The sequence below is a fragment of the Hippopotamus amphibius genome, chromosome 2 (assembly GCF_030028045.1).
Source record: "Hippopotamus amphibius kiboko isolate mHipAmp2 chromosome 2, mHipAmp2.hap2, whole genome shotgun sequence".
NCBI classification, from domain to species: domain Eukaryota; kingdom Metazoa; phylum Chordata; class Mammalia; order Artiodactyla; family Hippopotamidae; genus Hippopotamus; species Hippopotamus amphibius.
Genome location: NC_080187.1, coordinates 36,138,600 through 36,165,080, shown reverse-complemented (window position 1 = coordinate 36,165,080; position 26,481 = coordinate 36,138,600). Strand labels below are relative to the sequence as shown.

Genomic DNA, 26,481 nt, shown 5'->3' with positions numbered 1-26,481 from the left:
ATGGAGTTAAAAATACTTTATAATTATTAACTTATTAAGTAGACTGAGTTTTAATTTGAGAGGATTGGGCCAGATCTCCTAGGACTTATCGACCACTTTACACCTTCTGTGTATGCTTACTTTGGGATAAGAATTGTTGAGGGTGCTTTAACTGGTCTCCTAGTCTACATTCTTAATTTTCTATAATTTATCTACTCTCTTTACCAATAATTCTCCAATACCAAAATTTTTAACAGGTAATACTTTGAGGCAAAAATTAGAAAACTAAAGTCTAAGTATTAAATTTTTCATTAAACGTTCAATTCAAAATTATTACTTTTGTTCCATGATTATATTTTCTGCATTACTGGTATTAAAATATCCTTTCACGCAACAATGGTAATTTTTTTCAGTGGCCGTATTGACAAAAATTTTTAACTGATCCCTCACTTTAATTTTATCTTATTTTATAGTTTTGGAAACTAGCCAGCTCAGAGATCCTTCTGAAAGTCTTAAGCAATCATGTTTCTTGCTTAAACCCCTTCAGGGTGGAGCATTGTGGCCTACAGCAATATAATCCCACTGTGATTTTGAATCCATATGTGCATTATTTTCTGTACTAAATAAAATATCTTAATTTTTTTCCCTAGATTTTTCAAATGTATAAAGATGCTTTTGTGATGATAATCGATTTATTTTAAAAGTTTGACTGACTGTCCAGTAGCCTTTGTCATTTTGTATTTTTTTAAATCGTATAATTCCTGTCAGGTGTGAAAGTCATTGAAATATTTTTACCTTTATTTTTTGTTGTTGTTGTTTTAGAAATGTTTTTACTTTTAAAAGCCTCATCAGTAAAGGTAAAACTGTAAGGGGGAAAAGTGGATTTGACAATATAATTAAATTTTTGATATGGTAAGAAAACCACATTTAAAGATAGAAGTATATGGAAAACATATTCAACATACTGTATTTGAAAAACTGAAGTATATTATCCTGATAATAAACAGATTTTATAACTCAATAAAAATAACATTGGAAGAGTAAAATCAACAAGGAACATAAATAGCAATTCCCCAAAGAAATATAATCTTCCAAGTAATATGACAAAAGTTCATCTTTCCTAAAAATAAAAGTTTCATCTTAAAACAAGGTGATATTTTTTTTCCTAGCACTTAGCGCAAGTATTAAAAAATACCTACGTGGGAAGGGTTTGGAGAAACGGACACTCTTCTAACTATTGGTGGAACTAGATATTGGTATGTTCTTTTGAGGACTGTTTGGCTATACATATCAAAAGCCTTACATTAAAAAAATCCCTTTTTACTTAGCAATACATTTTTCTGGAAATGTATTTAGAAAAATAACTAGGAATGTAATTAATATTTGGCTGTTAGCATGTTTATCATAGCTTTTTTTTTTTTTTAATATTTATTTATTTGGTTGTGCTGGCTCCTTAGTTGTGGCATGCGAACTCTTAGTCGAGGCATGTATGTAGGATCTAGATCCCTGATGAGGGATTGAACCCAGGCACCCTGCATTGGGAGCACAGTCTTAACCACTGCGCTACCAGGAAGTCCCTATCACAGCGTTTTGAATAGTAATAAGTTGGCAGCAATCTAAACATCCAACAATTGCAAATTGGTTTAAAAAAGATAAAAGATTATGGTTCATTCATACAGTGAATGCTGTTCAGCCATTAACAATTATTTTGTCAATAAATCTTTAATGACATGGCAAAATATTTATGAAATAATATTAGGCTTGAAATATATAAATTAGGCTAAATATCAGTTACATTGGTTATTTTTGGTGGTGGATTTTTTTCCATTTAAAAAATATTTTCAGTGAGCATGTATTTATAATTAGGAAATAGTTATTGGGAGTCACTATAGAATAATTTCATGATATATTCTCTATTTGTCTCTACTTTTCCACAAACAGCCCTTCTAACTGCTGTTGCTCTCAGAGTACACCATCCCTGTACATACCTCTGTACCTTTGCTTATCCCTTGGCCACTTAGGGTGTTCCTGCTCATTTTTTTAAAGTCAGTTCAAATGACACTGCCATGAAGCCTTTCCTAACCATTCTCTTTTCTTTGCTTACTACACACATTTATTTTGTATAACTATATATTTATAATATCTTCACCACCAGTGAACTCATATCATTCATTTAAAAAATATTTGTGAGTGGGACTGTGTGTATTGAGAACTGCAGATCTAATCATGAATTATGCAGACAGGTTTCCCCTGTCTTCAAGAAGTTTATAGCCTTGTAAAGTTATTCCTTACACTGTAACATTCAGTGTTATGATAGAAGTGTAGAGTGCTTTGGGAAATTAGAAGATCGGTAAATCTGGCCCAGGCTGAATCGAGATGCTTTCCTGTAGGGGATAATAGCTGACTATTGAAAAGAAAGCAAGTGTTATCCAGGTCAAGAGGTAGGAAGGACATGGTTTCAGGTAACAGAAACAACCTGTACAAAAGCCTGGGATTTTAAAATTGTGTTAAGTTTCAGGAAGGCCATTATGATGTTTGTGGATATTGAGACTGATTTCTGATAGAAAATAATTATATATGCAGTAAAACCTTGGTTTGCAAGCATTATTCTTTCCAGAAACATGCTTGTAATCCAAAGCACTAACATATCAAAGCAAATTTGCCCATAAGAAATAATGGAAACTCAGATGATTCGTTCCACAACCCAAAAATATTCATATAAAAATGATTACAATACACTAATATAATATAAAATAATAAAGAAAATACAAAATATAAAGAAAAACAAATTAACCTGCACTTACCTTTTAAAACCTTCGTGGCTGGTGTGAGGGAGACGAGAGGAGGGTTATTGTGTAGGACAACTTTCACTATTACTAACGGAATCATTGCCATCTATTGGCTCAATAGAATCTTTTTCTTTTTGTGCAGCTTTAACAAGGAACCTATCCAGTGACACTTGCTTTTGCCTCCTTTTGAGGATTTCAGGGAAATGTGACATTGCATTGTTTTTAAACAGATTGATCGCTGGCACTGCTACAGCCTTATTCGGGTGGTGCTCTTCTACAAAATTTTGCACTGTTTCCCACATTTTACACATCCTAATCTCATTTGAAGCAAGGGATTCCTCTGCCTTTTTCTCCTCCTCCTCTGCAGACAAGATCTCCTCCATAACCTCTTGCTGTTGCTCGCGATGCAGATCCATCAGTTCATTGGTGGTCAGCTCCTGGCCATGTTCCTCCACCAGCTCTTGAATGTGGTCCTCATTTATCTCCAGTCCCATGGTCTTCCCCAAGGACACAATTTCATTGACAACTGGTGGCTCCAGTACATGAGCAAGCCCCTCCAAGTCATGTCCAAGAATGCAGTCAGGCCAGTTTTCTCCAAGCAGAATTGAGGGTTCTTTTGGTGACCTCATCCCAGGCTTTATCAATGATCTTGAGGCAGTTCACGACGTGGAAATGATTTTTCCAAAACTCTCGGAGGGTAAGGTTTGTTCCTTTAGTCGCCTTGAAGCATCGCTGAAATAGTGCTTTGGTGTAAAGCTTTTTAAAGTTCGAAATGACCTGCTGATCCATGGGCTGGAGGATTGGAGTGGTGTTGGGAGGAAGGAACTTGACCTTAATGAACTTGAATTCCTCCAGTAAGTCATCCTCAAAGCCTGGAGGATGAGCAGGAGCATTATCCATAACCAGCAAGGCGTTGAGTGGCAGATTCTTTTCTAAAAGGTATTTCTTCACTGCAGGACCGAAGACCTCATTGATCCACTCAACGAACAACATACGAGTGACCCAAGCCTTGCTGTTGGACCCCCACATAATGTTTGCTCTTTTGTACCTTGCATTTCTTGAAGGCTTGTGGATTCTCGGAATGATACACGAGCAATGGCTTGACTTTGAAATCCCTGCTTGCATTAGCACAAAACAAGAGGGTGAGACGGTCTTTCATGGGCTTGTGACTGGGCATTGCATTTCTTCTTCTGTAATGTAGGTCCTCTTTGGCGTCTTTTTCCAAAAAAGCCCCGTCTCATCACAGTTAAAAACTTGCTCCAGCAGGTAACACTCCGAAACCATGAGCTTCTGAAACTCAGTAGCGAACACCTCAGCTGCCTTAGCGTCCGAACTCGCAGCCTCTCCATGCCTCACAACACTATGGATGCCACTTCTCAAAGTTATCAAACCATCCCCTGCTTGCCTTGAAGCCTTCTTTGTTTTCTGTTCATGTACCTGGCAGTTTACTTACGAGGTCGGTGTACAAGCCCTTTGCCTTCTTACAGATAAAGTTCTCGGTCACAGTATCACCTGCTAGTTGCTTCTCGTTTATCCAAACCAGAAGCAACTTTTCTACATCTTCCAAAACACATGGCCATTGCTTTGATATTCTCATGACTCCTTTTGCTGCATCAAGCCCCCTTATTTCTTCTTCTTTTAATATTGTACAAATGGTCGACATAGACTTCTTATAAAATCTTTCAATTTTGGCCACTTGCATACCTCATTCGTACTTCTTGATGATTTCCTTCTTCCACTGTAATCATCTCCTTCTTACCGCCTTTCTTTTCAGCCTTTTTGTACATGGGGGTTGTATATGCTCGCACAGATGTTGACTACAGTACAGTATTAATAAACTCTTGTCATATACTGTATGTAATGTAACTGGCAGTAAGGCAGCAGAGGAAAGGGTCTGTATCTGCAGGTAGAATGACCTAGAATGAAGCAAAGCATCCCTAACCTTACTCTTGTATGGAAAAGCAAAGGACTGTCCATAGGTGCTTTGAAGTGACAAAAAATACGCTAGTGCCAGTTGTGGGCACCTTTCAGCATTCTGAAAAATCACTGATTTCTGTCAAACACTGTGGCCTTAGAGCATCTGAGCATGGGAGACGATCACCCACAATCCCACAGCGAGAGAGAGAGAAGAACCATTGGCTCAGTTGTGATCTTGTGATGTTCGACATCCCATACTACTCGTATTGCAAGACATCGCTCGTTTATCAAGTTAAAATTTATTAGAACAGTTTGCTCATCTTGCGGGACACTCGCAGAACAAGTTACTCGCAATCCAAGGTTTTACTGTAATTTAATTTGGAAGAAGCTCCAGAACTCATTTCTTCTGTGAGAGATTAGGTAGTTATATATAACAGCATGTGTTAGAGAAAGCATCCTAATGTTGAATCAAGCAGAAATTAAAATATGATAGGTTATTATTTTTTAAGTATTTGTATAAAATATATTCTAAGGATTGAGAAATTATTGTAAAATAATTAAAAATCTGAATTATAGAGTATTTAAATTGCCTATTTTGTTTTTGTTTTTATTCAAGTATAGTTGATTTACAATGTTATTTTCTAATATACAGCAAAGCAATTCAGATAGATATATAAATATATACAAATATATATGAATATATATATTCATATTCTCTCCATTATGGTTTATTACAACATATTGAATATAGTTCCCTGTGCTATACAGTAGGACCTTGTTGTTTATTTTATATATAGTAATTTGTATCTGCTAATCTCAAACTCCTAATTTATCACTTCCCTTTCCCCTTTTGTAACCATAAGTTTGTTTTCTGTGGTCCTTCCATAAGGACTGTGAGAATGTTTCTGTTTTGTAAATAAGGTCATTTGTATTATCTTTTAGATTCCACATATAAGTGATATCATATGGTATTTGTCTTTCTCTTACTTCACTTAGTATAATAATCTCTAGGTCCATCCATGTTATTGCAAATGGCATTATTTCATTCTTTTTTTATGGCTGAGTAGTAGTCTTGTGTCTGTGTGTGTGTATGTGTGTGTATCACATCTTTATCCGTTTATCTTCCATGGACATTTAGGTTGCTTCCATGTCTCGGCTATTGTAATGGTGCTGCTATGAACATTGGGGTACGTGTATTTTTTTGAACTAGAGTTTCCTGATATATGCCCAGGAGTGGGATTGCTGGATCATATGGCAATTCTATTTTTAGTTTTTTAAGGAACCTCCATACTCCACTCTTTTTCATAGTGGCTATACCAATTTACATTCCTACCAACAGTGTAAGAGAGTTCCCTTTTCTCCACACCCTCTCCAGCATTAATTATGTATACAATTTTAATAAGATCATTCTGTAAGGTGATACGTCATTGTACTTTGATTTGCATTTCTCTAATAATTAGCAATGTTGATCATCTTTTCATGTGCCTATTGGTTATCTGTATGTCTTCTTTGGAGAAATGTCTGTTTAGGTCTTCTGCCCATTTTTTTATTGGGTTGTTTTTGTTATTGAGTTGTACAAGCTGTTCATATATTTTGGGAATTAAGCCCTTGGAGGTCACATCGTTTGTGAGTATTTTCTCCGAATTTGTAGGTTGTCTTTTTGTTTGGTTTGTGGTTTCCTTTGCTGTGCAAAAGCTTATAAGTTTGATTAGGTCCCACTTATGTATTTTTGCTTTTATTTCTATTGCCTTGGAAAACTGTTAATTATTTTGTAATCTTAACTGGTCCTAATAAAATGTTGCTAAGTGAGATTATTTGGGGAATGCTTTTGAATTAATAGATAAAAATATGATGGAATGTTTTCCCTTGTTTTATTGAGTGAGATTTTTAAAACTATAGTGCTTTACAATTTTTTGAAAGTTTTGTACAGATGATTTTGTATAAGCCCATAATAACCCCCTTTTTCCCCTCTCCTGCCCCTCCCTGCTTCCCTCTCCCCACTGGTAACCACTACTTTACTTTCTGTATCTGTGAGTCTGCTTCTTTTTTGTTTTATTCAATAGATTGTTGTAATTTTTAGATTCTACATATGAGTGATATCATATAGTATTTGTCTTTCTCTCACATATTTCACTTAGCTTGATGCCCTCTAATTCCACTTATGTTGCTGCAAATGGCAAAGTTTCATTCCTTTTTATGGCTGAGTAGTATTCCATTGTATATATATACCACATCTTCCTTATCCATTCATCTGTTGATGGACACATAGGTTGCTTTCATACCATGGCAATTGTAAATAATGCTGTTATAAACATTGGAGTGCAAGTATCTTTTTGAATTAGTGTTTTTGTTTTTTTCAGATATATACCCAGGAGTGGAATTTCCGGGTCGTATGGTAGTTCTATTTTTCATTTTTTGAGAAACCTCTGTACTGTTTTCCACAGTGCCTGTACCCATTTACATTCCCACCAGCAGGATATGAGGGTTCCTTTTTCTCCACCTACCCACCAATATTTGATATTTGTGTTCTTTTTGATATTAGCCATTCTGACAGGTCTGAGGTGATATCTCATTTTGGTTTTTTAATCTTTTCATGTGCCTGTTGGCCATCTGTATTTCCTCTTTGGAAAAATGTCTGTTTGCTTCTGCCTATCTTTTTTTTTTTTTTTTTTTTTTTTTTTTTATTTTTTATTTTTTATTTTTTTATTTTATTATTATTATTTTTTTTTTTTTTTGGGGGGTACACCAGGTTCAATCAACTGTTTTTATACACATATCCCCATATTCCCTCCCTTCCTTGACGCCCCCCCCCTCGATTCCCCCCCACCCTCCCTGCCCCAGTCCTCTAAGGCATCTTCCATCCTCGAGTTGGACTCCCTTTGTTATACAGCAACTTCCCACTGACTATTTTACAGTTGGTAGTATATATATGTCTGTACTACTCTCTCGCTTCTTCTCAGTTTCCCCTTCACCCCCCGCCCCCTCCCATACCTCGAGTTCTCCAGTCCATTCCCTGTATCTGCTTCCCTGTTCTTGTCACTGAGTTCATCAGTACCATTTTTAGATTCCGTATATGTGAGTTAGCATACAATATTTGTCTTTCTCTTTCTGACTTACTTCACTATGTATGACAGATTGTAGTTCTATCCACCTCATTACATATAGCTCCATCTCATCCCTTTTTAGAGCTGAGTAATATTCCATTGTATATATATGCCACATCTTCTGTATCCATTCATTTGTTGATGGGCATTTAGGTTGCTTCCATGTCCTGGCTATTGTAAAGAGTGCTGCAATAAACATTATGGTACAAGTTTCTTTTGGGATTATGGTTTTCTTTGGGTATATGCCCAGGAGTGGGATGACTGGATCATATGGTAGTTCTATTTGTAGTTTTTTAAGGAACCTCCAAATTGTTTTCCATAGTGGCTGTACCAACTTACAGTCCCACCAACAGTGCAGGAGAGTTCCCTTTTCTCCACACCCTCTCCAACATTTGTTGTTTCCAGACTTTGTGATGATGGCCATTCTGATTGGTGTGAGGTGATACCTCATTGTGGCTTTCACTTGCATTTCTCTGATGATGAGTGATGTTGAGCATCTTTTCATGTGTTTGTTGGCCATCTGTATGTCTTCTTTGGAGAAATGTCTATTTAGGTCTTCTGCCCATTTGTGGATTGGGTTATTTGCTTTTTTGGTATGAAGCTGCATGAGCTGCTTGTATATTTTGGAGGTTAATCCTTTGTCCGTTGTTTCATAGGCAATTATTTTTTCCCATTCTGAGGGTTGCCTTTTAGTCTTGTTTATGGTTTCTTTTGCTGTGCAAAAGCTTTTAAGTTTCATGAGGTCCCATTCGTTTATTCTTGATTTTATTTCCATGATTCTAGGAGGTGGGTCAAAAAGGATGTTGCTTTGATGTATGTCAAAGAGTGTTCTGCCTATGTTTTCCTCTAGGAGTTTGATAGTGTCTGGCCTTATATGTAGGTCTTTAATCCATTTGGAGTTTATTTTTGTGTATGGTGTTAGGAAGTGTTCTAATTTCATGCTTTTACATGTTGCTGTCCAATTTTCCCAGCACCACTTATTGAAGAGGCTGTCTTTTTTCCATTGTATACTCGTGCCTCCTTTGTCAAAGATAAGGTGCCCATATGTGTTTGGGCTTACTTCTGAGTTCTCTATTCTGTTCCATTGATCTTCCTTTCTATTTTTGTGCCAGTACCATACTGTCTTGATCACTATGGCCTTGTAGTATAGTTTGAAGTCAGGAAGCCTGATTCCACCAACTCCATTTTTCTTTCTCAAGATTGCTTTGGCTATTCGGGGTCTTTTGCGTTTCCATACAAATCGTAAGATTTCTTGCTCTAGTTCTGTGAAAAATGCCATTGGTAATCTGATCGGGATTGCATTAAATCTGTAAATTGCTTTGGGTAGTACAGTCATTTTCACGATGTTGATTCTTCCAATCCAGGAACATGGTATATCCCTCCATCTGTTTATGTCATCTTTGATTTCTTTCATCAATGTCTTAAAGTTTTCTGCATACAGATCTTTTGCCTCCTTAGGCAGGTTTATTCCTAGGTATTTTATTCTTTTGGTTGCAATGGTGAATGGGAGAGTTTCCTTAATTTCTCTTTCTGCTCTTCCGTTGTTAGTGTATAGGAATGCAAGAGATTTCTGTGCATTAATTTTGTATCCTGCTACTTTACTAAACTCATCAATGAGTGCTAGCAGTTTTCTGGTAGAGTCTTTAGGGTTTTCTATATATAGTATCATGTCATCTGCAAAGAGTGATAATTTTACTTCTGCCTATCTTTTAATTGGGTTTGTTTTTTGGATGTTGAGCTGTAGAAGCTGTTAATGTACTTTGGATATTAACCCTTTATCAGTCTTATCATTTGCAATATCTTCTCCTGTTCAGTAGGTTCTTTTCAAACTATTTTGACTATTTCCTTTGCTGTACAAAAGCTTTTAAGTTTAAAAAAAAATCTTATTAATTTATTAATGTGGTTTACAAACTAAATTATGCATGGCCATAAAATTATTTTGAAATATAATTACTAAGTAACAACAGCTTCCCACCCTAAGTCCTTTTTTAACATTTTTAAATTTAAAAAACAATTTTTATTTTATTTTGGAGTGTAGTTGATTTACAATGTTGTATTAGTGACTTATATATATATATTTTTTTCAGATTCTTTTCCCATATAGGTTATTACAGGATATTGAGTTTTCTGTGCTATACAGTGGGTCCTTGTTGATTATTATCTATTTTATATATAGTAGTGTGTATATGTCAATTACAGACTCCTAATTTATCCCTCCTCACCCTTTCCCCTTTGGTAACCATATGTTTGTTTTCTAAAGCTATGAGTCTGTTTCTGTTTTGTAAATAAGTTCATTTGTATCATTTTTTTTAATACCATATATGTGATATCATATGGTATTTGTCTTTCTTTGACTGATTTATTTCACTTAGTATGATAATCTCTAGATCCATCCATGTTGCTGCAGATGGCATTATTTCATTCTTTTTTATGACTAATATTCCATTGTATGTATGTACCACATTTTTTAAAACTTTTATTTATTTATTTATTATTTTTTGGGGGGTACACCAAGTTCAATCATCTGTTTTTATACACATATCCCCGTATTCTCTCCCTCCCTCGACTCCCCCCCACCCTCCCTTGAGTCCCCCCCACTCTCCCCATCCCAGTCCTCTAAGGCATCTTCCATCCTCGAGCTGGACTCCCTTTGTTATACAACAACTTCCCACTGACTATCTATTTTACAGTTGGTAGTATATGTATGTCTGTGCTACTCTCTCACTTCGTCTCAGCTTCCCCTTCACCCCCTGCCCCCCCCAAACCTCGAGTTCTCCAGTCCATTCTCTGTATCTGTGTCCTTGTTCTTGTCTTGTCACTGAGTTCATCAGTACCATTTTTAGATTCCATATATGTGAGTTAGCATACAATAGTTGTCTTTCTCTTTCTGACTTACTTCACTCTGTATGACAGACTCTAGGTCTATCCACCTCATGACATATAGCTCCATCTCATCCCTTTTTATAGCTGAGTAATATTCCATTGTATATATATGCCACATCTTTTTTTTTTTTTTTTTTTAATATTTATTTATTTTTATTTTTGGCTGCATCGGGTCTTAGTTGCAGCATGTGGGATCTTCATTGTGGCACGCGGGCTCCAGAGTGTGTGGGCTCTGTAGTTGCAGCACACAGGCCCTCTAGTTGTGGCTTGAGTGCTCAGTAGTTGCGGTGTCCTGCAGCATGTGGGATCTTAGTTCCCTGACCAGGGATTGAACCCGCATCCCCTGCATTGGAAGGCGGATTCTTAACCACTGCGCCACCAGGGAAGTCCCTATGCCACATCTTCTTTATCCATTCATTTGTTGATGGGCATTTCGGTTGCTTCCATGTCCTGGCTATTGTAAATAGTGCTGCAATAAACATTATGGTACAAGTTTCTTTTGGGATTATGGTTTTCTTTGGGTATATGCCCAGTAGTGGGATTACTGGATCATATGGTAGTTCTATTTGTAGTTTTTTAAGGAACCTCCAAATTATTTTCCATAGTGGCTGGACCAACTTACATTCCCACCAACAGTGCAGGAGAGTTCCCTTTTCTCCACACCCTCTCCAACATTTGTTGTTTCCAGATTTTGTGATGATGGCCATTCTGATCAGTGTGAGGTGATACCTCATTGTGGCTTTGACTTGGATTTCTCTGATGATTAGTGATGTTGAGCATCTTTTCATGTGTTTGTTGGCCATCTGTATGTCTTCTTTGGAGAAATGTCGATTTAGGTCTTCTGCCCATTTGTGGATTGGGTTATTTGCTTTTTTGGTATTAAGCTGCATGAGCTGCTTGTATATTTTGGAGGTTAATCCTTTGTCCGTTGTTTCATAGGCAGCTGTTTTTTCCCATTCTGAGGGTTGCCTTTTAGTCTTGTTTATGGTTTCTTTCGCTGTGCAAAAGCTTTTAAGTTTCATGAGGTCCCATTTGTTTATTCTTGATTTTATTTCCATGATTCTAGGAACTGGGTCAAAAAGGATTTTGCTTTGATGTATGTCATAGAGTGTTCTGCCTATGTTTTCCTCTAGGAGTTTTATAGTGTCTGGCCTTACATGTAGGTCTTTAATCCATTTTGAGTTTATTTTTGTGTATGGTGTTAGGAAGTGTTCTAATTTCATTCTTTGACATGTTGCTGTCCAGTTTTCCCAGCACCACTTATTGAAGAGGCTGTCTTTTTTCCATTGTATATTCGTGCCTCCTTTGTCAAAGATAAGGTGCCCATATGTGTTTGGGCTTACCTCTGAGTTCTCTATTCTATTCCATTGGTCTTCCTTTCTGTTTTTGTGCCAGTGCCATACTGTCTTGATCACTATCGCCTTGTAGTATAGTTTGAAGTGAGGAAGCCTGATTCCACCAACTCCATTTTTCCTTCTCAAGATTGCTTTGGCTATTCAGGGTCTTTTGCGTTTCCATACAAATCGTAAGATTTCTTGCTCTAGTTCTGTGAAAAATGCCATTGGTAATTTGATCGGGATTGCATTGAATCTGTAAATTGCTTTGGGTAGTACAGTCATTTTCACGATGTTGATTCTTCCAATCCAGGAACATGGTATGTCCCTCCATCTGTTTGTGTTGTCTTTGATTTCTTTCATCAATGTCTTAAAGTTTTCTGCATACAGATCTTTTGCCTCCTTAGGCAGGTTTATTCCTAGGTATTTTATTCTTTTGGTTGCAATGGTGAATGGGAGAGTTTCCTTAATTTCTCTTTCTGCTCTTCTGTTGTTAGTGTATAGGAATGCAAGAGATTTCTGCGCATTAATTTTGTATCCTGCTACTTTACTAAACTCATCAATTAGTGCTAGCAGTTTTTAATTGAAGTATAGTTGATTTACATTGTTGTGCTAATTTCTGCTTGTACAGCTAGATGACTCAGTTATACACATATATACATTCTTTTTTTATATTCTTTTCCCTTATGGTTTATCCCAGGAGATTAGATATAGTTTCCTGGGCTATACAGTAGGACCTTGTTGTTTATGCATTCTAAATTTCATAGTTTGCATCTACTAACCCCAAATTCCCAGTCCATCCCTCTCCTTCCACTCTTCCCCCTTGGCAACCACAAGCCTGTCTTCTATGTCTGTGAGTTTGTTTCTGTTTGGTAGATAGGTTCATTTGTGCCATATTTTAGATTCCACATATAAGTGGTATTATATGGTATTTATCTTTCTTTCTGACTTACTTCACTTAGTATAATCTCTAGTTGTATCCATGCTGTTGCAAATGGCATTATTTTGTTCTTTTTTATGGCTGAGTAGTATTCCATAGTATATATGTACTATATCTTCTTTATCCATTCATTGGTTGGTGGACATTTAGGTTGCTTGCATGTCTTGGCTATTGTAAACAGTGCTGCAGTGAACATTGGGGTGTATGTATCTTTTCAAAGTGTGTTTGTTTTTTTCCTGGATATATTCCTAGGAGTGGTATTGCTGGATCATAGCAATTCTATTTTCAGATTTTTAAGGAACCTCCATATGTTTTCCATAGTGGCTGTACCAATTCACATTCCCATCAACAGTGCAGGAAGATTCCCTTTTCCCACACCCTCTCCAGCATTTATTGTTTTTGGACTTTTTGATGATGGCTATTCTGACTGGTGTGAGGTGATACCTCATTGTAGTCTTGATTTGCATTTCTCTAATAATTAGCGATGTTGAGTATCTTTTCATGTGCTTTTTGGTCATCTGTATGTCCTCTTTGGAGAAATGTCTATTTAGATCTTATGCCCATTTTTTGATTGGGTTTTTTTTTCCTTTATTTTGAGCTACATGAGCTGTTTGTATATTTTGGAGATTAATCTCTTATTGATCACATAGTTTGCAAATATTTTCTCCCATTCTGTGGGTGGTCTTTTCGTTTGGTTGATGGTGTCCTTTGCTGTGCAAAAGCTTTTGTTTCATTAGGTCCCATTTGTTTATTTTTGTTTCCTTTGCTTTAGGAGACAGATCCAAAAAAAACATCGCTGCAATTTATTTCAAAGAGCATTCTGCCTTATGTTTTCCTCTAGGAGTTTTATAATATCCAGTCTTACATTTAGGTCATTAATCCATTTTGAATTTATTTTTGTGTATGGTGTTAGAGAATGTTCTAATTTCGTCTTACATGCAGCTGTCCAGTTTTCCAACACCACTTATTGAAGAGACTGTCTTTTCTCCATTGTATATTCTTGCCTCCTTTGTCATACACTAATTGACCATAGGTGTGTGGGTTTATATCTGGACTCTCTATCCTGTTCCATTGATCTGTGTATCTGTTTTTGTGCCATTACCATACTGTTTTGATTACTGTAGCTTGGTAGTATAGTCTGAAGTCAGGGAGCATGATTCCTCCAGCTCTGTTCTCTCTCAAGGTTAAGATTATTTTGGCTGTTTGGGGTCTTTTGTGTTTCCATACAAACTTTAAAATTATTTGTTCTAGTTCTGTGAAAAATGCCATTGGTAGTTTCATAGGGATTGCATTGAATCTGTAGGTTGCCTTGAGCAGTGTGGTCATTTTATTTATTTATTATTTATTTATCTTTTGGCTGCATAGGGTTTGTTTTTAATTTTTTTATTTTTTACAATAAACTGCATATATTTAGAGTGTACAATTTGATATCCCAATCTCCCAGTCATTTCCCCCCACCCAACCCTCCCCGCTTTCCCCACTTGGTGTCCATATGTTTGTTCTCTACATCTGTGTTTCTATTTCTGCCTTGCAAACTGGTTGATTTGTACCATTTTTCTTTAGTCCACATATATGTGTTAATATACAATATTTGTTTTTCTCTTTCTGACTCACTTCACTTTGTATGACAGTCTCTAGGTCCATCCATGTCTCTACAAATGTCCCAGTTTCATTGCTTTTTACAGCTGAGTAATATTCCATTGTATGTATGTACCACATCTTCTTTATCCATTCATCTGCTGATGGACATTTAGGTTGCTTCCATGTCCTGGCTATTGTAAATAGTGCTGCAATGAACATTGGGAGTGCATGTGTCTTTTTGAATTATGGTGTTCTCTGGGTATATGCCCAGTAGTGGGATTGCTGGGTCATATGGTAGTTCTGTTTTTAGTTTTACAAGGAACCTCCATACTGTTCTCCATAGTGGCTGTATCAATTTACATTCCCACCAGCAATGCAAGAGCATTCCCTTTTCTCCCCACCCTCTCCAGCATTTGCTGTTTGTAGATTTTCTGATGATGCCCATTCTAACCGGTGTGAAGTGATACCTCATTGTAGTTTTGATTTGCATTTCTCTAATAATTAGTGATATTGAGCAGCTTTTCGTGTGCCTCTTGGCCATCCATATGTCTTCTTTGGAGAAAGGCTGCATAGGGTTTTAATTGCTGCATGTGGGATCTTCATTGAGGCATGCAGCCTCTTTGTTGTGGTGCATGGGCCTCTTTCTAGTTGTGGCATGCAGGTTTTCTCTTCTCTAGTTGTGGCAGGCAGGTTTTTCTCTTTTCTAAATGCAGCACATGGGCTGCAGGGTGTGTGGACTCTGTAGTTGTGATGCATGGTTTCCAGAGCCCATGGGCTCTGTAGTTTGTGGCACACAGGCTCTCTAGTTGAGGCATGAGAGCTCAGTAGTTGTGGCGTGTCGGCTTAGTTGCCCCACGGCATGTGGGATCTTAGTTCCCTGACCAGGGATTGAACCTGTGTCTCCTGCATTGGAAGGCAGATTCTTTACCCCTGGGCCACCATGGAAGGCCCAGTATGGTCATTTTAACAATATTAATTCTTCTAATCCAAGAACACAGTATATCCTAACATCTGTTTGTGTCACCTTCAGCTTCTTTCATCAGTGTATTATAATTTTCTGAGTACAGGTCTTTTATCTGCTTAGGTAGGTTTATGCCTAGGTATTTTATTATCTTTGATATGGTGGTAAATGGGATTGTTTCATTAATTTCTCTTTCCGATAGTCCATTGTTAGTCTATAGAAATGTAACAGATTTCTGAATGTTGTTTGTATCCTGCAACTTTACCAAATTCATTGATGTGCTCAGTTTTCCAGTGGCTTCTTTAGGACTTTCTTTTTCTTTTTTTAAAAATTAATTTATTTATTTGGTTGTGCTGAGTCTTAGTTGTGGATCATGGGCTCCTTAGTTACAGCTTGCCGGCTCCTTAGTTGCAGCATGCATGTGGGATCTAGTTCCCTGACCAGGGATCGAATCCTGGCCCCTGCATTTGGTAGCATGAAGTCTTAAGCACTGCACAACCAGGGGAGTCCCAGGATTTTCTATATATAGTATTATGTCCTCTTCAAGCATTGAGTTTTACTTTTCCTTTTCAATTTGGATTCCTTTTATTTCTTTTCCTTCTCTGATTTATGTGGCTAGGACTTCCAAAACTATATTGAATAAAAGTAGAGAGAATGGACATTCTTGTTTTGTTCCTGATCTTAAAAGGAAATGCTTTCAGCTTTTCACCTTTGAGTATGATGTTAGCTGTGGGTCTGTCATATATGGCCTTTCTTATGTTGAGGTAGGTTCCCTCTATGCCCACTTTCTGGAGAGTTTTTAATCATAAATGGATGCTGAACTTTATCAAAAGTTTTTTCTGCATCTATTGAGACGATCATATGGGTTTTATTCTTCGATTTGTTAATGTGGTATATCACATTGATTTGCGAATACTGAAAAATCCTTGTATCCTTGGGATAAAATCCCACTTGATCATGGTATATGATCCTTTTCATATTGTTGGATTTGGTCTGCTAACATTTTGTTGAGGATTTTTGCATCTGTGTTCATCAGTGATACTGGCCTGTAATTTTTGTGTGCGTGTGTGATATCTTTGACTGGTTTGGGTATCAGCATGATGCTGGTCTCACAGAACGAGTTAGAAAGTGTTCCTTCCTCTGCAATTTTTTTAGATAGCTTGAGAAAGATAGGTTTTAACTCTTCTCTAAATGTCTGTTAGAATTCACCTGTGAAGCCATTTGGTCCAGGACTTTTGTTTGTGGGGAGTTGTTTTTTTTGTTTTTTAATTAATTAATTTGGTTGTGCCACACAGCTTTTGGGATCTTAGTTCCCTGACCAGGGATTGAACTCAGGCACTGGGCAGTGAAAGCCCAGAGTCCTAACCACTAGACTGCCAGGGAATTCCCTGTGGGGTGTTTTTAAATTACTGATTCAATTTCATTGCTGTTAATTGACCTGTTCATATTTTCTACTTCTTCCTGGTTCAGTCTTGGGAGATTACCTTTTTAAGAATTTTTCCATTTCTTCTTGGTTGTCCTAGAAGTGAGATTATTTGGGGAGTGCCTTTGAATTAACAGATTAAAAATTGTGGCATTTTAGTAGCAATTTTTATATGTAAATGTATTCTAAAGAGAAATGTACTCTAAATAGAAAGAGATGTTATTTGTAACAGGCTAAATATTTCTCAAATTTTGAACACTTTTATGCTTAACATGTTTCACATGCAATTAAGTATTCAAAATCTCCTTTGTCTCCTATTAAATTGTCTCTCACCATTTGTGTTTCCTATACAGATTCTAAAATTCATTTTCTCTAGCACTGTTCTCCAAATACTCACCCCTATTTCTAGTTCTGAATAAAAATCAATAATGTAAAACAGATAAAATTGCAACATGGCCCTTGTTAAATCATACTATCCTTCTCTGTGGTTATATGAATTATACTTACTATTTATTATATATTAGAATCATTGGGTTTATACAGTGAGTTTGTAGTCCTTTTTGGTTTGTTTTCTTGATTAGGTATATGAAGACTTTTCCTCAGTTTTTCTTTAATAAGAGATTAAATAAACCAGTTTTTCTTTTCTGCTTTGTAGATTTCTTGATAACCGGCTGTTTGCTACCTGCTCTGATGACACTACAATAGCACTATGGGATCTGAGAAAACTGAACAGCAAAGTATGCACTTTACATGGTCACACTAGCTGGGTGAAGAACATCGAATATGATACTAATACAAGACTCTTAGTAACATCAGGATTTGATGGAAATGTCATTATTTGGGACACCAACAGGTTTGTGAATAGGAGACCATGGTAGGATTATGAACAACAAAAAAAATTTTTTAAGATGGTAAACAAATTCAGTGTTCTGTCTTAGCTCTCATATCTCTTTAGGAGGAAGAAACTGGCTTTGGGAAAAACAGTCAGAAAGTGATTCCATCTTTTGTTCCTTGCACTTAGTCATATATTGTGACTGAAAAGCTTGGAGAAAATTATATGGAAAGGAGACCAAGTAATATAGTTAATGATGAAAACTGGTTTATAAGATGAGTTGCCTGAATTTAAGAAATTTAAGGAAAAATATTTTTATTTCCTTTGTGGAACTGAAGTGTTTTCACTCTTTGGTCCTTCAATTCTAAATCTATTTTTTAATTTTTGCACTTTGTTTTCGTGCATTAAAAAAGTTAGTTTCTCAATTGGAGTGGTACTGATCCTTAGGGGAATATCTGGGAATGTGTGGTGCAGTTTTAATGGTCACTACAGGAAAAGAGAGGAGGATTTCTACTGGCATTTAATCAGCAGGGATCAAAGTTTCTAAACATCCTGCAGTGTGTGGGACAGTTGGCACAGTGGAACAGTCATCCCATCTAAAATGTCACTAGTGCCTGTGTTGTGATATACTTCAGTGGAATATCTCCTAATAGAGAATTGAAAGAGTTGAAGTTTGGGAAATAATTATAATATTCCTGTTGCTAACTTTGGTAAAACGACAATACAGTAATACACCAGGAACATTCTTGAAATATTCTTTTTAGAACTCATATATAAAAAACTAGGGGGCTATTCTTAAAGCTTTCTAGTTATTCATACTGTGTGAACAAAGCATATAACTGCTGATTATCTTTAAACTTAGCCAAGCATACCTGTTTAAATTTAGAATGAATTATTTTTTAGTTTAGAAATAAAATTTGAATAGGAATATAAATGGTAACTTCCAAATTAGTAGAAGGATAAAAGCTAAAAAATATGATCACTCCAATAGAGGAAGAGAAGAAGGGGGGAAAATAATTTTTTGAAATAACAAGTAAATTAGGAAGTACAAAAATATGATAGGCAGATAACCCAAATATCAATAATTACAAGTGTATATGGACTAATGTAGCCAGTTATTAGATAATACTAGGTGGATTAAAAAACAGAAACAAACTCTATGTTCTTTATAAGGCATACACATAAAACATACAAGCACAGAAAGTTTGAAAGTAAAATGATGGGAAAAAATAACAGGTAAATACAAATCAAAGAAAAACAGTTATATCTACATTAATAGCAGACAAAATAGAGGTTAAGGCATACGTCATTATTACTGATTCAAAAAAGGTACTTTATTAGAAGCTTTATTTCACTAGAACATAAAAATTCTTATCTTGTATATAGCTAATGACATAGTCTCAAACCATAAAAAGCAAAAACAGACAAGAAAAAAGTGAGAATCTCCATCTCAGTGGAAAATATTAACATCATTCTCTCATTTACTAATAGCTAAAACAGACCAAAAAACTAGTAAGTCTATAGAAGATTTTAATATGATTAATAATAAGCTTGACTTAGTAGGCATATGTAGAATTCTGCTTCCAAATAGTGAATACATCCTCTGAAGCAAAGTTTGAACATGTACAAAAATTGAGCATGTTCTGAACTACAAAGTAAGTCTCAACCAATATTAAAGAATTGTTATCACACAAACCATTTTCCCTGACCTCAGTACAGTTTAACTACAGGTAAATAAAAATTCCCAGGTTTGGAGACTTATTCACTTCCTAAATAATTCATGGATCAAAGAAAAAAATCATAGTGAAATCAGAAGATAGACTAAAAATTAATGAACTAAACAACTTACTCAAAAAACTTGAAAAACATAAGGGTAAACCTGATAAAAGCAGACATATGGAAATGATAAAGATAAAAGCAGAAATTAATGAAATAGAAAATGAAAATACAGTAAAGATTTTTTAAAAGCCTGCTCTTCTCTGGTAACATACATTAAGAAAAAGAAGAGAGGACACAATCTTAGCAATGAGAAAGGAGACAATAAAAAATATAAAATAAGATAATCTAAGATCAGCTTTATGCCAATATACTTGAAAACTTTGATGAAATAGTTTACTCAAAAAAATACACCTTTGCAAAACTGATCAAGGAAGAAATAGAAAACCTGAAATAGACTTCTTACCAGGACTGATATTCGACTATTATGCACTGGTTCAGCTGAAAAGGTTGTTAAAAGATTGAACTTCTTCCATACTAACTGATAGTCACTGTCATGAATCATCCCCAGGTGTCATATCCTGGCACCTTCTGGGTACCCTGGCACCTCTTCTAGAGATAGCTCCCTCAAGACTTCTCCCTGTGATCTAGTAGCTGAAGTCCCCCTTACATAGTAGACTAATTGCAGGATCCAGTTCCAGCACTGCCACCTGCATCAACTCTGGCTAGTTTTCATGCAGGGATGGTTATTTAAATATTCTGAATGTCACCTCTGCCTTAGCCATTAGAGAAACGAAAAAAATCAAAACCTATCTACTGGGACTTCCCTGGTAGTCTAGTGGTTAAGACTCCACACTCCCATGCAAGGGGCCCAGGTTTGATCCCTGGTCAGGGAACTAGATCCTGCATGCTGCATTGAAGACCCGGCACAGCCAAATAAATAAATATTAAAAAAAAAAAGAAAAGAAAACCTATCTACTAATAAAACAGCAGCCTGTGAGTTTTACAGGTGAATTCTACCAAATATTACAAGAAACAGAACATTTCAATTTTATTAAACTTTCAGTTTCCAGAAAAATGGATTTCTCCTTATCTCAGTTAAGAAGCTGGTATGACCTTGATACACAAACTCAAAATGAAAGGTCAATCTATAATATAAATGTAGATGCAGATACTCTAAAAAAGAGGGGAAATTAGATCCTGTAAGATATTAATCAAAATATCATGACCATAGACTTCCCTGCTGGCGCAGTGGTTAAGTATCCGCCTGCCAACGCAGGGGACACAGGTTCAGTTCCTGGTCTGGGAAGATCCCACATGCTGCAGAGCAACTAAGCCCATGCACCACAACTACTGAGTCTGCACTCTAGAGCCCACAAGCCACAACTGCTGAAGCCTGTGCTCTGTAACAAGAGAAGCCACTGCAGTGAGAAGCTGGCACATTGCAATAAAGAGTAGCCCCCACTCTCTGCAGCTAGAGAAAGCCTGTGCACAGCAACAAAGACCCAATGCAGCCAATAAATAAATAAATTTATTTATAAAAATATCATGACCAAGTTGGGTTTATTCTAGAAATGAAAAGATGATTTATCAATAGAAATTCTATTAGTATAATTTATCACACTAACATATTAAATAGATAAATCCATATGGTTATTTCAACTGAAGAAGAAAACTTAACATTTGTTCATAATTAAAAACAAAAGAAGGGACATCATTACCAACCTTATAAAAATTAAAAGGATTATAAAGGAACACAATAAACTACTCTGTGGCAACAAATCCGACAACTGACATAAATAACTACAAAATCACAAATTACTCAAACTGACTCAAGAGCAAATAAGAAATTTATAGACCTACTGACCTATATAGCAAGTAAAGAAATTGAATTGGCAATTTTAAAATCTTCCCACAATGAAAAGCCCAGGCCCAAAAGGCTGGTGATTTTTACCAAACATTTACAGAATAAATAATATTAATTCTTCACAAATTCTTACAGAAAATAGAGGGGAGAGCACTTTCCAACTCATTTTGTGAGGCTAGTATTACTCTGTTACCAAACCAGACAAATATAAGAATAGAAGACTACAGACAAATATCCCTCTCCCAAAAATTTGATAAAAATCCTCAACAAAATACTAGCAAATCAAACCTAGCAACATATAATAAAGGATTATATGTCACAACCAAGTGGAATTTACTCCAGGAATAAAGATAGGGTTGATTTAACATCTAAAAATCAATTAATGTAATGCATCACATTAAGTCAAAGCCCATATATATGATCATTTAATAAAGGCAGAAAAAGCACTTGACAAAATTCAACATCCATTTATGATAAAACTAGGAATAGTAGGGAACTTCCTCAACCTGATAAAGGACAGCTATGAAAAACCTACAGCTAAAAATTATACTTAGCATTGAAAGACTAAATATACCTCTCCTAAGGCTGGGAACACGGCAAGGGTGTCTGCTCTCAGACTTTTATACACCATTGTATTGGAGGTTACAACTGCACTGAAAGTACAGTAATATAAGAAAAATGACAGGCATCTAGATTGGAAAGAAAAAAGTAAAACTATATGTAGAAGATATGATCTTAAATATCGAAAATCTTGAATTCACAAAACTACTAGAACTAATAAACAAGTTCAGCAAGGTCATAAGATATATAAGATTAACATATAAAAATCAACTGTATTTCTATTCATAATCAATGAATAGTCCAAAAATGAAGAAAAAATTCCACTCATAAAAGCATCAAAAAGCATAAAATACACAGGAATGGTTTTAACAAAAGAAGTATAAGATATTGTACACTGAAAACTAAAACGTTGCTGTAAGAAATGTAAGAAGATATAAATGGAGAGACTATTCCATGCTTATGGATTGGAAGACTCAATGTCATTAAGATGGCATTTCTCTCCAAAATAATCTGTAGATTCAGTGAATCCCTATCAAAATTCCAGCTGCCAGGGCTTCCTAGGTGGTGCAGTGATTAAGAATCTGCCTACCAATGCAGGGGACACGGGTTTGATCCCTGCCCCAGGAAGATACCACATGCCACGGAGCAGTTAAGCCTGTGTGCCACAACTGTTGAGCCTGCGCTCTAGAGCCAGTGAGCCACAACTATTGAGCCCATGTGCCACAACTAATGTAGCCTATGCACCTAGAGCCCGTGCTCCACAATAAGAGAGGCCACCAGAACGAGGAGCCCGTGCACCACAATGAAGAGTAGCCCCCGCTCACCACAACTAGAGAAAGCTTATGTGTAGCAATGAAGACCCAACACAACAGAGAAGTAAATATTAAAAAATTCCAGCTGCCTTTTTTTGAACAAATTGTCAAACTGATTCTAAAATTTGTATAGAAATGCAAATAACCTAGAATAGCCAAAACAATCTTGAAAAAGAAGAATGAAGTTGGAAGACTCACACTTCCTGATTTCAGAAATTTCTACAAAGCCATAGTAATCAAGGCACTGTAGTATTGGCATAGGATAGACGTCTAATATAAATTAAGGGAACAGAATTGAGAGTCTAGAAATCAACCCTTACATTTATGATCAGCTGATTTTCAACAAAGGTGCTAAGGTAATTCAGTGGTTCAGGAAAGGATAGTCTGTTCAACAAATGAAAGTGAAAAGAAAAACTACAGAATGGGATAGGATATTTGTAAATCACATCTGCTAAAGGACTTGTGTCCAGAATATATAAAGAATTCTTCCAACTCACTTATATGTATACAAATAACCCAATTTAAAAATGGGTGAAATATTTACATAGACATTTCACCAAGGGGGATATGCAAGTGATTAACAAGTACCTGAAAAGATGTTTGACATCATTAGTCTTAAGGGAAATGCAATTCAAAAACAAAATGAGATACCACCTCACATCTAATAAGGTGGCTTTAACAAAAAAGACAAATATTAGCAAGAATATGGAGAAACTGGTACTTCACATATTGCTGGTAGCAATATAAAATGGTACACCCATTTTAGAAAAGTTTGGCAGCTTCTTAAAATGTTAAACATAGAGTTGCCATATGACCCAGCAATTCCACTTCTAGATATCTACAGAAGAGAAATGAATAAATATGTCCATACAAAGAATGCTTATAATAGTAGTATTCATAATAGTAAAAAAACAGAAACAATCCAAATACTTATCAACTGGTAAAAGGATGAACAAAATGTGGTATATCTATACAATAGAATACTATGCGGTAATGAAAAGGAGCAAAGTACTATTATGTGCTGCAACATGGATGAACCTCAAAAAAGTTAAGTGAAAAAGCCAAACCCAAAGACAACTTATTGTGTGATTCTGTTGATATGAAATGTCAACAATAGGCAGGAAGTAGATTAGTGGTTGTCTGTGGCTGGGAGTAGGAAAGGAAGTGACTGCTAATGGGCAAGAACATGATGAAAATGTTCTAAAATTGGATTGTATTGATGATTAGACATAGAAGGAAACTCATCAAAAGTATGCACCAAAAACCTACATATAGCACATTTTTAAATGGTGAGACTTTAGAAGTTTTCTCTATAAAATCAGGAAGGAGGACATGCTTGCTATTACTATTACTGTTCACTATTGTTTTGGGTTGGAGGGAGGCCGGGTCCTAGTTGGTGCAGTAAAATAAATAAGGACTGGAATACAGAACGATTGGAAAGGAAAAACAATGAAACAGTATCATTCACAGATGATATGATTGTCTTTATTAGGGGCTGGCAAACTTTCTATAAAGGACTATGTAATAAATATTTTAGACTGTGTGTGTTATATTGTCTCTGAGTAGCCATAGACAATACATGAATGGGTATGGCTGTGTTCCAACAAACTTTCTATATAAAAACAGGCAGTGATCCAGATTTTGTCCATAGGGCACAGTTTTTAGACGCCTGGTCTATACAGAAAACCCTAGAAATTCTACTGACAAATTATCAGAATTAACCAGAGTTAACTAAGATTGTTAGATATAAAATCAAACTGTAAAAATCAGAACTGTTCCATACATCAATACAAACAATTTAAATTTTTTTTAAGCACATAGTTTTTAGTAATTAAAAAATTTAGTTGGGGACTTCCCTGGTGGTCCAGTGGTTAAGATTCTGTGCTTCCACTGCAGAGGGCATAGGTTCGATCCCTGGTCAGGGAACTAACATTGTGCATGCCGTGTGGCGCAGCCAAATTACATAAATAAATACATAAATATGTAAATAAATAAGTAAATAAATAAATAAAATGCTCTTTTAAAAAATTTACTTGGTACACAGGAATAAATTACAACAGAAGATTTGTATAACCATTATGGAGAAAACTGTAAAATTTCATTTAAGTTATTGTAAGACCTAAACAGAGTCTGTGGATGAGATTCCTCTAAAATTAAATATAAGCAAAATTTAAAATGAAGGGTATAAACTCATAAGGTAGGGAAATAGAAAAGGAAGCAATGACAATAACATTTTAAAATCTGGAAAGCAGGAAGATGAGTGGCAACCAACTTAGCAACTTACTTAAACTTACTTAGTAAGTATAAGAAAGCTGAATTCTAAACTGGCAGTAGGAAGAAGTTAAGAACTTAAGACAATTTATACAAAATCCTCAAAAATCACAGGTACTGGCAACTCTGGGTACTCTGTAGTAGAGAGAGTAGCTAAAATAAGGATTCAAATGAAGGATATTTAAGAACTTACATCTCCTCCCTTAATCCAATCTGCTGGGCAATTATCTCCTCATATTTCAGCAGAAGTTTTGAATTTTATTCTCTAAAAAGGGTAAAATAAAGAATCTTTGTATTAAAGGATGCCAGGCACAACTGAAGGCTTGGGTACCTTACAAAAATTAGGAGGACTGAGTGGCCATATGCACACTGAATATTGAATTCAGAGATCCTCAGAGTTCTTTCAGTTAATGAACTAAAGATACTGACATTAGGAGTTCCTAAAAAAAATGGCTTCACCCTGTTTAGTGAAGCTCAAACCTACCCTTGTGCTCAGAGTTCAGCTTTTTAGTTCCCCACTCTTAATTATGAGCAAACAGCCAAAGATAATCAGACATTTGACAGAAGTTTCTAATATAAAGACCTACACAAATGGGGAGATATTTTGGAAGAAGTAGAGACTACATAGGGAGAAGAAAACTTAAAATATAAAAAACCTATCAATATCCTCAGATAAGAAAAGACATTGCATGCTTGAAGCACTGCATGCTGACTGAAGGATGCTACAGAAGAAAGAAACGGGACTTTTAAAGTACTGGTATTGTTCTGCTTCTTAACATGGGTGACGAGTCACAGGTGTTCATTTTTCTTTAAACTCTACTTATGTTTTATTTGTGTACTTTTCTTAGGGATGACACAGTTCACAATTTTAAACATAATTAACAAAAAAGGAAATAAAATGGGGAATAAAAAACATAGGCAAGGAATAAAAATCTATCCAGAAGATCACAGAGATTTGACATAGAGCCAAATAGAAGTTAAAGAAGTAAAAAAAAATAGAACTATTTAAATTATAAAAACAAGTAACAGACCCAGCTTAAAAAACAGATTAAGATAGATATTGAAAAATTACCAAGATGGCAACATATGCAAATGAGGGATAGAAAACATGAAAGAGCAGTTATTAGACAAGGAGAGTCAAATGGGAATGTTTCAAATATCTTTTCAGAGCTCCAAAAGAATAGAGAAAATAGGTGAGAGGCAATATTGGAATAATGATGGAACATCTTCCAGAATATATGAATAGGAATCTTAAGATTTAGAAAGTCAAATGAATCCCAGTGAAGATAAATAAAAAGAAATCCAAATTTACACATCAGAGTGAAACTGCAATACTCCAAAGACAAGAAGATCAGCCAAAGGAAACAAAAATATCCAAGGTAGCAATTCAACTGATAGCAGACTTAAAAATAGCAACAGTGGAAGCCAGAGCTCAGTGGAATATTATTCAGAAAGAAATAACTATCAACCTAAAGTTACAGGCTCAGCTAAACCTTGAATTGCAAAGAGTG

General features: G+C 35.8%; 1 protein-coding gene across 4 annotated transcripts in view; it reads left to right on the top strand.

Annotated features, from left to right (window-relative positions):
* DCAF10 (DDB1 and CUL4 associated factor 10) overlaps positions 1 to 26,481 on the top strand; it is an 81,105-nt gene that overhangs the window by 48,333 nt on the left and 6,291 nt on the right. For 3 of the 4 annotated variants that reach the window (XM_057721241.1, XM_057721240.1, XM_057721242.1), the window contains one exon: positions 17,567 to 17,764. The exons of the other annotated variant lie outside the window; for it this stretch is intronic. In XM_057721241.1, coding sequence (XP_057577224.1) covers positions 17,567 to 17,764 — 198 coding nt within the window. The remainder of the gene's footprint in view (positions 1 to 17,566; positions 17,765 to 26,481) is intronic. 4 annotated transcript variants of the gene reach the window in all.